Source organism: Fulmarus glacialis, unplaced genomic scaffold (genome assembly GCF_000690835.1).
Source record: "Fulmarus glacialis isolate BGI_N327 unplaced genomic scaffold, ASM69083v1 scaffold2660, whole genome shotgun sequence".
Taxonomy (NCBI): domain Eukaryota; kingdom Metazoa; phylum Chordata; class Aves; order Procellariiformes; family Procellariidae; genus Fulmarus; species Fulmarus glacialis.
Window position 1 is genome coordinate 86,939 of NW_009189382.1, and position 14,240 is coordinate 101,178.

The window sequence follows — 14,240 nt, forward strand, 5'->3', positions numbered from 1 at the left end:
ATTCCAAGCAACCAGACCTACAGATGATAAATAATGTTCTATTAAAAAGCAATATTCCAAACTACTTAAAAACTAATTTTAAAAATCCTCTTAGCAATTAATAGATATTTTTCAAAGTGCTATACCTGTCCACCAGCTCTTTCATTCCTTCTTTATCTGGTACCAAAGATTGGTCTTGGTCATCTGCCAAAGGGGTCCCAGCTTGGCGATATATACACCGAACCATGTATCTTACTTCTGACCAGTAATTTTGGAGCTGCTGAGGTTCACGTTCAGGCTCTGCTGAATTTTCTCTGCAAATAATCACAAAAATAATTACTCTCTATTTGTACATCGCATAGGTGTACTGACTCCTACTATTCTGAAGATGCTCTTCAGGAAAAACAACGTCCATCTGAAAATGCCTAAAATAAAGTATAAAATTGGATAAAAGCTGCAGTTATTGTCAGATAGCCTGTTTAAAGAGTTTAAGCATACACCAACAAATACGTTACAACACTGCCGACAGTCTGACTACTGACACCATGCTGTTGAGTTTGAATTCAGGTCTTACCTGCGCTCATTACAGGCCTCACAGTTGCATGCTATGTCTGAAGGAGAGGAATTGCTAAGATCTGCAGCAGGCACCGTCTGTGCACCAACAGTTATTCTTCCTCCTCCTACAGATTCTTGCTGTGATCCACTGTTTCCAAGAGGCATGTGCAAAAGGAAATCTTGGCTCTGAAAGGAAAAAACACAGGTACCCTTCAGTCTGAAAGGGAGAAGTCTGAAATGTTAATAGGTAAGCAAATATTAATGTGGCAATTCCTAGTGCTGAATGTATTTTGGGAGGACACTCAACCAGGCACAAAGAATTTACCTTCAAAAAGCGTAATAAATGCAAGATATGTACTGAGAAAACCAATGATATAAATATAGTTTCATTTCTAATAACCAAAGTATGTTGGTTATAATTATCACCTTTATGTACTCCAGCATAAACAATGAATTAAGCTAAAGGAAGGCTTGCATCACCCACGATTAATCATAAACTAGTAATATCTCTTCAGTCTCTATTTGACAGTATGTTTGACTTTTGTAGTTCAACAATCTCTTCTAGCAAAAAGCATAGAATCTCCTTCTTTATAACAGCCAGACATACTACTTCATAGTAATGGATGTTAGAATGCTGCTGTCATTGGGAATGGATGCTCTCTCCTGTGTACAGTGCTGCTCAGTACTAGCAGATGACACAAACTTCTCTCTCAAGGCTGCTGGTAATTTGGTCTCCAGTTTCTCTCCCTTCTCTGTACTCCAGCCCCAGTACATACCATGCTTCCCTCCTGCACCCTCCCCAGGTTGCCAACGGCCTTCTGTGGCACCAGGCAGAGACCTCTCCCACATTAGCAGCATGACTGAAGGGGATGTTTTGTGCCTCACCCCAGATCCTGGAGCAGGATGCAGACAGAGGTCAAAACAAACCTGCGTGCATTTGCTGCCAACAGCAAGACCAGCTACTGCGGATGGAGGCAAACCAAGCTAGGTAATGAGAGCAACAGCAACCTGAACACAGGAGCACCTGTACCAAACCACCTATACTCTGGCTTGCAGTGACCGATGACAGATTTTTTTTAATCTCATTTTGGTTTTTTTCCCAGCTGGTTTCTCTAATTTGACTAGCCATCTAATCAATTTAGTTGCTTTTTCAAGTCAAGCTTCCCAACTTGGAAAATCCATTTGCTGTTTGCTTTTAAAAATTCCTCTTTAAATAAGAAAACAGTTACCAAATTAAAAAAATACTGTCAATTTTTATTTTACCTGCACTATCTATAACTTAACAAAATGTTTAGGAAGCAAATCCTGCCTTCCTTGCACTTGTAGGACACTTATTTTCTTTACTAGTGCATTAAACAGAGCTAAAACATGTCAAAAATTTTAACTCAACTGAACAATAATGTGCTTCAGTCTTGCTGTGCTTTGAACTCTCTAGGATGTGTTTACCATTAGACTACCAGTATAATTCCCTTAGATGTAATCTCTTTTGATTAATTTTACTAAGCCTGCTTAATAGCAAGAATATCACTAAACACTAGTTGTATACATGTGATATACTCTTAAATTTTCCTTACAAAAAACTATGTTAACTGTGCTTTTAATATGAATTTAACAACATATGCTATACAAATAGAATCTTTCTTCACACTGATTTGTTTACTGAAATAAAAATCTGTATGTACCTATGGGCATGTGCACAGTCTGTTAGCTCTCTACAAGGAGATGCCAGCTGGAATCTATAATGCTTCCAATTATCGGAAGTGTGTGGCTTCCCAGATCAGCTGTGAAGTTTTGGTTCTGCAGTATAGCATCATAGTTTACTTTTAATGGGGTTTTGCTCGGCCTATCAATGAACTTTATCGTTCTGCTACACTGAGCACAGCTCTTAAGTGAAGTTGAATTCTCATTTGAAAATATATTTTAACACTTAATTTAGAAACTAATCACAACTTGAAATATTAGCACCATGTATTACACCAGTGTTTGCAGTGCTACAACAAAGAATAAGAAATTGTTATATGCACACTATGCAAAGTTGTGCTGCTTTATTAAAAAATACAGGAAAGAAAAGACAACAAAACTGAGACACATGCAGAAAGGTGGCAGTGCAAGTGCAGTGACTCAAGAACATTACTGAAAGAACAAGGAAGATTCAGATAGTTTACGTGACAAAGGGGGAAAAGTACACATGAGCAGACAGAGAATAGAAAAAAGTGCAATGATTAAAGTTGCAATGTTAAGAGTAGAAGAAACAGCATTTAAGTAAAGGGGAAAAGGACAAAGTATGAGATCCAATAAATGGAAAGGGCAAAAAACCAGCAAGAAGCAAATCCAAGCCTTGCTCTACTCACAAATCCAAAACTCAGAATCAGAACGCCTCATTTTTGGAACAATTTGCCTGTTCAGTTTAGTTCATAGGAAAACCAACTCAAAATCTCCTAAAATACTTTCTAAGCATTTACAGTTTAAGTGGTTCCAAAGCACAAAGTAGCATTCAGCCCGTAACAACATATCTTCTTAGTCTATTGAATTGAAGTACTTAACTTACCACAAGAGATTGCTCTATTGTAGCATGCCTTTCCTCCTTTTCGACTGTTCGTCGACAGTCTGGACACACCCACAGTGGAAGATGCAGCATATTGTTTGCTTTTGGAGATGTGGAAAGTGCTGTTTTGCTAGAATTTTTTATTCCGCTCTCTGAAAGCGAAGTATCTTTTCGTTCACTTCTACAAAGAAGACAATGCTCGCCAGTTGTATATGGTGCCCTTTGGCCCAAGCCAAAGGTAAAGGGTGTCTAGAAATAAATGTTTTGATAGATAACTGGTTATTCACAAAATACGTACCAGAAAAACTTATTTTGAGATTTAAAAAAAAAAAAAACCAAACCAACAAACACATTTTAACAGTCATCATTAAATGGTGACTATTTGGAGTGTCCCAAGATCACACACAACGGGGTTAATATCCATGTGGCAAACAATTCTGATTTTAGATGGGAGTGTATTCATAAAGTAATGTTTTCAGGGACCATGGACTACAGCCTTCCCCTCTAAAATAATTCAGCCTAGATGCAATAATCTAGTAAGTAAAATAAAAAAAGGATAGTACAATTCCTTTTACTGTTGTCATTCTTAAAGATAAAAAGGAAAATACTTGCTCTTTGAAGTTCTGCGTCACCTCCTTTTTCAATATTAACTGAAACAAAGACACTGTCAGCTAAGCTTGTTACAAAATAAAAACTTAACTCAGTTTTAACAAAACCAATCAAGAGGGTCTTAAAATCCACTATCAACTATTGAATAAAGTAGATTTGGTAACTTATGAAGACAGAAGCAGTTCAAAACTTACTTTCTCCTTTAAGATGCTACTGTGCATGAAATTATGGTTCAGCCATGAGATGCTGATTATTCACCAAGACTGATAACTCAAAAACACGTCAAGCAGCCCAAGCCAAACAGTACCCAGCTTTACAAGACATAAGCGAAGTTACAATGAATGGAACAAAACATCTTGCAATGGCAGAATCACAGATTTGTCTATTATATTACAGCTACTAACTTTGCCTTAATTAGCAAGATCTTCTACGTAAACCTCAAAATAGTTAAATTCTTTCTCAAAGGAAAGGCAAGATTTAAATAAGACATTCAAGCATTCCTCTAGATACCGCTCCAACCTCAATACTGACAAAAATACTGCTTTAAAGATCAAGTAGCACTGAACTGTACAAGCACAGGTGAAAAGTTCTTTAGGGCAAAGGACTAGTTGAAGCTGTAACACAATTCACTAACTCTCTTCTTATCTTCACAGCAATAACAAACCAATTCCCTATTGCTGACATCTGAAGAAGAACAGCACAGCATTACGAACTCTGATTTTTGTGTTCTTTGCATTTATAAAACTGACAGACTCAGCAATATGGAAAGAAAAACTGAGAATTCTAGACATCAAAAAAAAAGACATACTGAACTCATCTCCACAAGTATCTTCTTATCTTTCAGAAGTTCATGAGTAATTTAAGTTAATAGATTTAGTAAGAACAGCTAATCTCTTTACTCACTGATGCCACTTCAAGAATTCACACCTAAGCACTAAGGCAAAAAAAAAAACCACAATTTCTCCAGGTGTCTACTGCAGGTTTTCAGAAAACATTCTCATGAGGGAAGACTCGCTCTGCCTCCTGGAAGGCTGGAACCATCCCCTTATTGCTTCTACAAGCATGAACAGATTTCTCAAGTTAAACATTCCTCCTGGCTGACCTGTGCTCAACTGCAGATCTTATTAATGCCTAAAAACCCTGCATGCAGGAGGCCACGGCTGCTCATCCCCTTAGCCCTCAAAGTTTCCCTGTTAAAATAAATTTTTCTGAAGCCAGATTGAGTCTCTGTTGGAATGACGATGACACCTTTATAGCCATTACAGGCAAATCCTTAAGAACATCAACTGCAGGACATCTTCCAACAAGTAGGAAAAGCAGAGGACAAATATGTAAAAGTTCAGAAGTTAAGACAACCTGACACTTACTCTTTTGCAAAGGTAAGGGTCACGGCAAACATACCCCAGCCATGCTGCAAGGACTTCTAGAAGTTCAGACTTGTGTGTGTAATTTGCTTAAAGTTGCATCACGATCATTAAAAAAGCAATGGCAAGTACAGCAGGAACAACAATCTTAATTCTGGCCACTTCAGACTCAGTAAAACCGTAACAACCTCCCAACTGGCCCGTATTTACGACAGATATGAAGTTCAAATGAAAGCACTTGGTTCCTAGAGCACGATGCAAATCAACTGCTAAGAATGAAAATTTCTAAGCAGTTTATTTCTAACAAAATTGACAGTTAGAACCTTAACAAAATCTAGACCATAAGCATCTCAGTTTCCTGTTATGGCTTTGTCATACTAAAATGAAGCTATGAATTGCAGTTTCTTATTTATTTAAAAGATTATGAATGCAGTAACTGTTCACATGACCACTTCAACAGTGGCAGTAAACTCTTCCTGGATTAGCTGAGCTTGGAATTAGGCCACATATACATTTGTATGTGTCTTCAGCATAATCAGAGCAGAGTGTACATTTTGAGAAAAGCAAGATATTTTTCCACTAGTCAAGCTTCAAAAATGTGTGATCCATCTCTGTAAGAAAACACCCAATCTCACTTTCTCTGAAACATGTTCAGATATAACATTCATAAATGAAAGCTGGAAGTAGGACAAGCCAGAACAGAAATAACTGCATCTCGGCTATGTATTTAGATTTATTTCCAAGAATAACTTTATTACCATAAAACTGCAGAGCTTTTTTTTACATCTATGTCCAATTTCAAGCTTATTATAACAATAAAACTTTACTTCAGAAATAGTAGCTTTCACTGCTTTTTAAAACTTGAACAGTGAAGTCATCAGAAACTGACTTCAGTTAGTCAAGTCCCAATCTCAGAGATGTAATCTTTTTGAAGAGTTTTCTCTAGTACATTTGATACTGTTTAATAAATAATTCTGCTATCATATACACCCACAAAATTTGGCTACACATACCTGAGAAACACCTGTGAATTCTGATCCAACAGAACTGTCTGTAAACTGTGTACCATTTAGCGAAACCTGGAAAAAATTAATAGTACATTGGTTACAATAGTTGAGTTTACTGCTAAAAAAAGCATTAAAAAAGTAAACAAACCCTTCTTCTGCATCTGAGGGTTGATAAAACATCTTTTGAAACTTGATTCTTTGACTGCAGAGATGGAAAATCTCTTCTCTTTTGTAATAAAAGTTCTACAGATGCAGAAGTTTACAATTTATGTATTTTAAACTTTGGCACTATAGTTCTATTAGCAATGCAACTCTGAGATGAAAGAATTGATATAGCAAAAAAGAAAAGTCATAAGCAAAACAACATTTTTCCTTCTGTATTTGATTGCTTGCATTTAGCTTTTAAGCTTCTATTGTGAATTGAGACAATTACCAAAGATTCTTGACTTTTGAAAGTTGAATACAATACTGCTCAGAAAAATATGCAGTGTTAACCAGGAAGACTCTTCCACAGCAAGCCTCCAAACGGCATTCAGCTATTCCACTGCAGAAGCCTTCCTCCTGCCCCAGGTTATAATTCATACAGAAACCTCTTGGGGATCTCTTCTATACCTTGTTTCTCCACAAGTGTTATAGAGACTACAGTAGGTATCAATGAAGTACCTTTCACAAGCCCCAAGTGTTTTCATACAGCATTATTTGAGGACACTAAAACACTAAAGACAGCATACATATTCAAGTCAGTGACAATGAAAAGCCCTAGATCACACTGACTTGAAGAAAAGGCATTTGATTTTTTAAAAAAAAGGGAGACAGGAAATAAAGTCTGTCAATTATTTTATTCTTTATCTTCCCCTCTTCTTGAGTATGGGTTTATCTCTTGAATTTCAGATATAATTTACCTCATGCCTCTGTTCCACCTTTTACATGTTTTTGCTAAGCTCTTCTTGCTCTCCAGTTTTCCACCTACTATTGCCTGATATTAATATTTCTAAGACTACTCTAAAGACCGCAACAAAACCCAGCCTGTTTAACATAGGAACCCCCACATCTTGTGTGTTGGATTTACAGAGTTCAGAAAATATTTTTACCCTGCTAACCAAACCAGAAACTCAAACTGGAGCCTCCTCCAGTACAAAGGAGCATCCTTCAGTTTTACACATCCACAGGATTACCGACTGCTCGGTTTACAGAGCCAGTCAGATTATTGCAAAGCCATTGTCTTCAGCCGGATTTTTCATAGGCAAAGTAAAGGATAAAACACAATCTTCAAATCATTGCAAGAGAAGAGACAAATAAACCCACACAACTTCACTTACATACCCTATGCTAACTTTCAAGAGTAGGTATTTAAGAAAAAACCCTCATATGCAAGTCAAGCATCTCAGATCTAAAATCATGGGAGCAAAAATGCTGATGTGGAATAAGTTCCCTATTTTTATACAGCCACTTTCCAAAAAGTGGAAAAAAGAAAAGGTCTTTTCAATTAAAGAAAGTCTTCTTCACCAAGAAAATAAATCCTCCAGTGGTAGAGGTCCACTGGTTATTGGCACGCATAAGCATTCAAGAACAAAGAAACCAGTAAGAAAGTTTAGAATGAAATTGGTACCTGCAGCTCAAAAAAAAAATTTTTTTGAGAAAATTCAAAAAAACCAAGTTTATCCAAAACCACTACCTATTCATTAAGGGAGTACATTTACCTTCTTTACATTCAAGACAGTGATAACAAGAAATGCACGAGCCATCACATGCAGATGTTGAGTGACCGAGCTGAAGGCAGTCAGAAATGTTACAAAAGCAAAGACAAAAACAGTGCGATGTTTCTGTTACCCACTAAATGTCACAGGATGCCAAGACAAAATGCTGAACACCAGGAGTGACTCCTTCATGGAAATAGTTTTCTCTTGATCTGTGCAGAATTTGGTTCAAAATATTAGTGCAAACCCCCCAGAATTTAGTAGTGACCTAAATATCTGCAGGAGGAACACCCACCTAGGAATTTAAAGAAAGGAATTAGACAAATAGGAGGAAACTTGAAGAAAATAATCGAAAATTAAACGTCTGTGGGTAATGAGATTTAAGACATTGTACGTGAGGCTTAGAGCAAATACAAAAATCACAAAAAGGACTAAAGTGGGGGTGAATAACAACATGACAGGCAAGGGAAGGAGATGGCTAAATAGCATATTAGAGAAAACATTAGAAGAATCTTGTAGAAGTTGTCCAAATGGGGCTCAAACAATAGCAAGCTAAAAACAGACAGAAAGAAAAAAAAAGAGAGAGACAGTCTTACACATAATTTAAGGAACTAAGGAAAAAAAAAAAAGTATAAAAACTACAACTAAATTCTTTTTCAAGGCACATGAGGAGCAAGAAGGAGTAGGTAGCCTGTCAGGATCTGTAAGGCTAAAGTAAGTAAACAAATAGATGCATGAAAAAAATGCTCAAACAAGCTACGGTCATGGCAGAAATGCCAGATTTATTTTTCACATCTTCATGTTCACTATGGAGGAGTTTAAAGATATTCTCCTAGTGAAAGGCTTCTTTATGGAAGATGCATTAGAGGATCTGTTTTAAAGGAAAGCACTGCTAGAAAAAAGTACTGAGCAAATGGACAACTCAAAAATTAGCAAACAACCAAGAGCGGATGACATTCAGCCAAGAGTCCTAAAGAAGCTCAAAGATGTTATAGTTGCACTAATAATTTCAGCATGTTAATCCTTGTTTTATACTTCACCAGTACTAGAGGAGCAAAAGATGATTTTTCTTTTTAATATTTATTTATTAAGCTTTTAAAGGTGATCTAGGAAACTGCAGTTATCGAAAGTCCGTAGCAAGAAAGTGCCCAAGATGACAAAGTTAACTAATAGCACTAAATCCTTCATGTTACTAAAGAGACTGGAGAATGGCAGGACCACCTTACAAGATCTAGTTATTGGACCATATGCTGACAGATATAATTCCGTGTGCAGAGATTTAAAGTAGACAGCTGTCACTTCTGGACAACCCTAACTTTTTTTTTTTAAATTAAAGAAAACTTATTTTTACAGTTCTGAGTATCCTTTTTAATGATTTTAAAGTTTTATGTTTTAAAAACATATTTTGTGAAGGTAAGTGCCAGATGGAAGGCTGACATGGATCAGGAACATGGGAATCTCTGCATGCACTCTTCACCATAATGGAAAGGGGTGGGGGGGCAGGGAATCTTTCCGTTCTTTCTATAAGTGTTATTTACCATAGAAAAGAAGTTACTGTTTTTCTTGCAAGCTGCTGTCACACTAATTCACCCTCTCTAAAATGTTAACTTTCTGGAGAATAAGACATATACCATCTTGGCACAGTATAATTTGTACCAGAAAGTATGAAAAAAGTGAGAATCACAGCTTAAACAATACTCCGTGATTTCAGCTGAATGACCTTGAAGAACCAGTTGAGCAATTAGAACACGAGCACTCAAAGACTGCCATAATTCGCTCTAATAGCCTGTCATAATCAAAATCAGACCTTCAGTGGGCTGAGTGACTTATTACTAGACAACACACCCCCATCTTTCTCGCAGTTGAAGCCTGGTGAAGTCACACAAACATCATGAAAGCGAGAGTGATGCAATGTCTCAGGAGAGCTCAGGAAAAGAAAAGCACAGGAAGAAAATTTAGATTTGACTCATCATCACCAAACCCTAAACAGTACATGATGCTCAAAAAAAATGCAGGATTTAATCAAATTTCTCTTGGGGGAAAACAGAAAATATTGCACTGATTTTCTCATGCACATTAGGAAAGATACAGACTAGAAAAAAACCAATGCTACCAAGAGACGATTAAGGCTACACTTTATTCTACACTTCATTCTACAAAGTCCTAATATAACAAAGGTATTCCATACTACTTGAATTAATTCCCTTATTTTTATATAGGGAGGTAAAAAATTAAGTTTGTTGAAACATCTGAAACAACACATTTTCTGTAAGTGTCTGAGTAACACTAAAGAAAGCTACTGCACTTAACCCTGGCTACTACCCCCCCAAAACCCATCAAGATGTCTTGTCTGTGCCACTTGCTCTCCTGCCTACACTTTTTATGCCAAAATCCATTTGCCACAGCTGTTCTGTGCTAAGCCTTCTCTCAGGCGCTTCCAGTCAGTGAGCACACTATGACATTGCTCTGCAGCTTCACAGAGCAGCTCTGCCTCACTTCCCACCGCTGTTGCCCAACACCGCTTGGGAGGCAGCAGTCTCAAGTCGCACTTGCTGGTGAAGACCTCCCTCCCCGCAGCCCAAGTGAAGCTCTGACTTGGGTGCTCTCCAGTCGCACTCCGAGCTGTTCCCTCTCCTCTCCCAGGCACAGCTAAATCGGTCACAGAACTGCTGCTGGCAGATGAGTGACGCTTACAAAATCCTAAGTGATTTTCAGATATGAAGAAAGATTTCTTTATGCCTTCAGTTCAAGAGATATGAAAGATTTCAGTAAGTGAAAATTTAGGATCCTTCCTCCCTAACCCCAACTGATTTAAGGATAAGCCATTGTGGAAGTCAAATGCATGGATGAGGGGAAAGAATGATGATAAATGCATGAGAGAGGGGTTCAACAGTAGGTAGCAAACAATCTGATGCAGGACATCTCTGGACTGGTAAGACCTGGAAAGGCACACGGGAGGAGGATTATTCTACACATGCACTGTAGTTCTTTTCCCCATTCATCTAGTACCAAGCACTGTCAGACAGGACAGCATGCTGGCCAGACCTCTAGCACGGCAAGGTTTTGGGGTTTATTTGCTTTAAACATTGCTCCTGAACATCGTCAGTAGTGACCGTAGTCTCTGCAGTAACAACAGCCTCTGCAGAAGGTATATTACAGCACTGAAGAGATAGTACAATGTAAAAAACAGCAGTAAACTATCCACACTTATCCCTTCCTTAATCCTTTTTTAAGTCCACATTATACCTAGTTAACACCTGGTACAGCCCAGTTTTTCAGAGCAAGAGCAAACTGAAACAGATCTACTTGGCAGTGTGATCACTCTTGCCTATGTGATTTCATGTATTTCAACATTCTGATTATTTTTCATCTGCTGTACTTTCAGAAATCATGAACATTTTTTAAGGCATTGGAAGTACCCATCCAAGAGACTAAGCAAACTACTGTCTGGTTTCTCATAGAAAAGGTTGTCTTCGCTACATCCTGGACAGACCAATTCCATGTACCACACGAAAGTGAGAACAAACTCACCCACCAAAATAGTGTAAGCCCTGCAAGCTATCAAACTACTGCAGAACCAATGCAAAACAAAGCATATGCCTAATAAAACAGAATATTACCTGCACTACAAAAAACAGTGTATTCCAACATTTTTTCATGAAAGTAGTTGTTGTTAAGGGTGGCCTAACACTTAAAGAAACGGTCCAAGGAGGTCTTGGAATCAGATGAACTATGACCCAGAACTATAATCAGGAATCCTCTTGAGAGGATGACCACATTACTACTGCAGCTACAGGAATATTTATGGTCGATATCGACATGGCCAAGAAATGCAGAAGCGTCCTCGTCCTCTGACACAGTATGCCTGGGCCTGCTGCACTCAGCAAGGGGCAGCTGAGCCGGCCCAAGGTGACTAATAGTCCCTGTCCATGGTCATGAAAGTCTGACGCCAAAGTGGTAGGTGAACAGGAAATTTTTCTAATAGAAGGTAAGATAGAAGTCTAAAGATTTCTTAATTTTTCATTGTTAAATAACTCCCAAAAGTACTAGAGATTTTGCAGTAAGAGGACATGCCCTTTTAGAAAAGCATACTAAAATCATATTTTAACAAAGATTAAATGTAAGAGTTTTTTCCTAGCACTGGAGTATGGAGAATGCAAAATTAACATGCCCAACAACAGGCAGGAAAATAATCAGCAATACGCAACACACTTCCAGGTTCAATTGGCACAGCAATGCTCAAGAAACTCAAGCAGCTATCAGGGTTTATTATTACTGTTTTAGGGAAAAAAAGTCTTTTGACATCAGTTATACAAAATTTAATTCCAAAGAGCTTTTAAGCAGTAGCTTGGAAATTGGTAAATGTTTGGTTGGCAACAGTGAAAAGTTTGGAGGTTCCTACTTCCAAACATAGTCATGGTTTACTGTGATGTAGTGACACTGAACAGAATGCAGTTATACTTACACGCTTGCTTGCCAGGGATTCTCAGTATTATAGGAGAGACGCACTGACAGAAAAAGTGATTACTGATTAGCTGCAAACATCACCAACAGGGAAAGCTGTGAATGTTTCCTACACAAAAAGATCCTTGTTTTTACTAAGGATGCCAAAGTACCAAATAGAAACCAGAGAAGGCAAAGACAAGGTGATAATAATTAAAATTCAAATATCCATACTAAGGCAGCCAACACTCGATATAGCCAATTGATTAATTTTGCAGACTATTAATCCATTTTACCAAGCATGCTATTTTTGGGCATTAATACTCACAAACTCCTAAGTTATCCCTTCCCAGCCTAGCCTGCATTATTCTAGTGTAGTCCACACTCTTGAGATAGGAAAACTTTTCATTGAAGGAAAACACATCCACAAACAAGTCAGTGATGCAAGAAGTCAGTCCGTTGGTACTCCTTTAAAAAGCTACTGGACTACATGCAATTTCAGAGAACCTTTAAATCTTTACGTCAATTAACAGCGATATAAAAAAGTGAAGGCTGCAGAAGAACAAGCATTCCAACGAGTGCCACAAGGCGTTTTTGACTCTCTTGATATCCAAAATTTGAAATACAAAATCTGAATATTACTCTCAAATACAGATAAACTACCTTTTAGATCTGAAATAATTAAGTAGCAGGAGAAAGAAGTTGCCAGAAGTTGAACAACAGCCAAGAATAAAGCGTTAGTGAGAAACCTGGCAGAGGCTCAGGATGGCAGAAAGCACTGCACATCAATACAGCTAATGTGTTGACTCAACCCTTACTTATGCTGGTATCTAATACACAACACATTTATGTTCAATAGCTATCGTACTTAACAGAAATCATTAGCATCATACCAGAGAGCTCAGTCAAATATATAATCTTACCATGCTGTTCTGAAGTAGAAATAAGCCAAAACTCCACTTGACAGCCAAGGAGCTAAGCAAAACGTGACTGCACACCCCCCTCCTGGTCAAAGAAGATGTTTGTGGAAGCAGATTTGCTGCAGAACACCATGTTAGCTGTGAGATATATCAACTAGCTATGATAACCAACAGCATGTTACTAAAACGGATTTATGTACGATCTTGTGTATATACATTTGGACTGGGCAAGTTGGAAATCTTGTGACTGTAAAGCACACTAGCCCATCGAGTCATGCTCCCTCCATCACGCTTAGCCAGCGGGAATTATGTACTCAAGGGCTAACCACATGAAATAACCTGTGAAGGGGGAAAGAGGAAGAGAGACAACGCTGGCACCAGGAAAAGATGATTCATCTAACTTGAGAATTCACACTTGTTTTGTTTGTAAAGACAAGCAAAAGATAGGAAAATACCGAGCAGAGAGCACCAGTGTTGTGCTGAATTACAAACACAAATACTTGTTCAAGGAGCTAACAAGGTTGTTGTCAAGTAGGTCACTCATTTAGCCCTCCAAAAGGTGAAGTACGATATTACTTCATATTAGGAATAACATATTAAGATAAATCTATTAAAAGTTTTTAACATGTATTTGGCAATAGACAGTCATCACATTAATCCAAAATTAGGTACTCACTATCCAAGCATTTCCACAGAAAACACTTACAAGCAAAATGGTTTCTATCCCTTTTGACTTGTGCTACTGCTAAAATACAGTTTGTGAGGTAAATTTTCCCAGGTAAATTTCTTTTTAATTTCCTGGGAAATGCTCATTATTCACACACAATCAACATTTTGAGACTTCAATAATTTTAGTGATGCTTCCATTGCAATTTTAATCTTTTTAATGTAATAACATCCACTTCCAGTGTTTTCTTTATTAAGAAAAATCACACCTTTACAGAATTTGACTAACCTGCAAGACAGGTTCTCTGAAGGCTTCCCTTCTTCAACAAGTCATATTATTAAAACTTAACACTTGGATTTAAGTAAACATAACACTGTATTTCCATAGCTTAGTAAAAGCTATTCCTAAAATAAATTGATGTCAAACAAGCTGACAAGCTGAGGGTGGGGAGGCT

The 14,240-nt window shown here is 37.6% G+C and overlaps 1 protein-coding gene across 2 annotated transcripts in view; it reads right to left on the reverse strand.

The window, feature by feature from the left end:
* The window catches only part of FAM193A (family with sequence similarity 193, member A), a 49,373-nt gene extending 43,248 nt beyond the window's left edge, over window positions 1-6,125 (reverse strand). Inside the window, exons 1-4 of one of the 2 annotated variants that reach the window (XM_009581594.1) lie at window positions 6,066-6,125; window positions 3,083-3,328; window positions 554-720; window positions 126-293 (exon numbers count right to left, since the gene is read on the reverse strand). In XM_009581594.1, the coding sequence (XP_009579889.1) occupies window positions 126-293; window positions 554-720; window positions 3,083-3,172 (425 nt within the window). In that variant the 5' untranslated portion in view covers window positions 3,173-3,328; window positions 6,066-6,125. Of the gene's footprint in view, window positions 1-125; window positions 294-553; window positions 721-3,082; window positions 3,332-6,065 lie in introns of those variants that run through there. The other variant, XM_009581602.1, reaches the window with a different exon arrangement.
* Window positions 6,126-14,240: the final 8,115 nt, after the last annotated feature.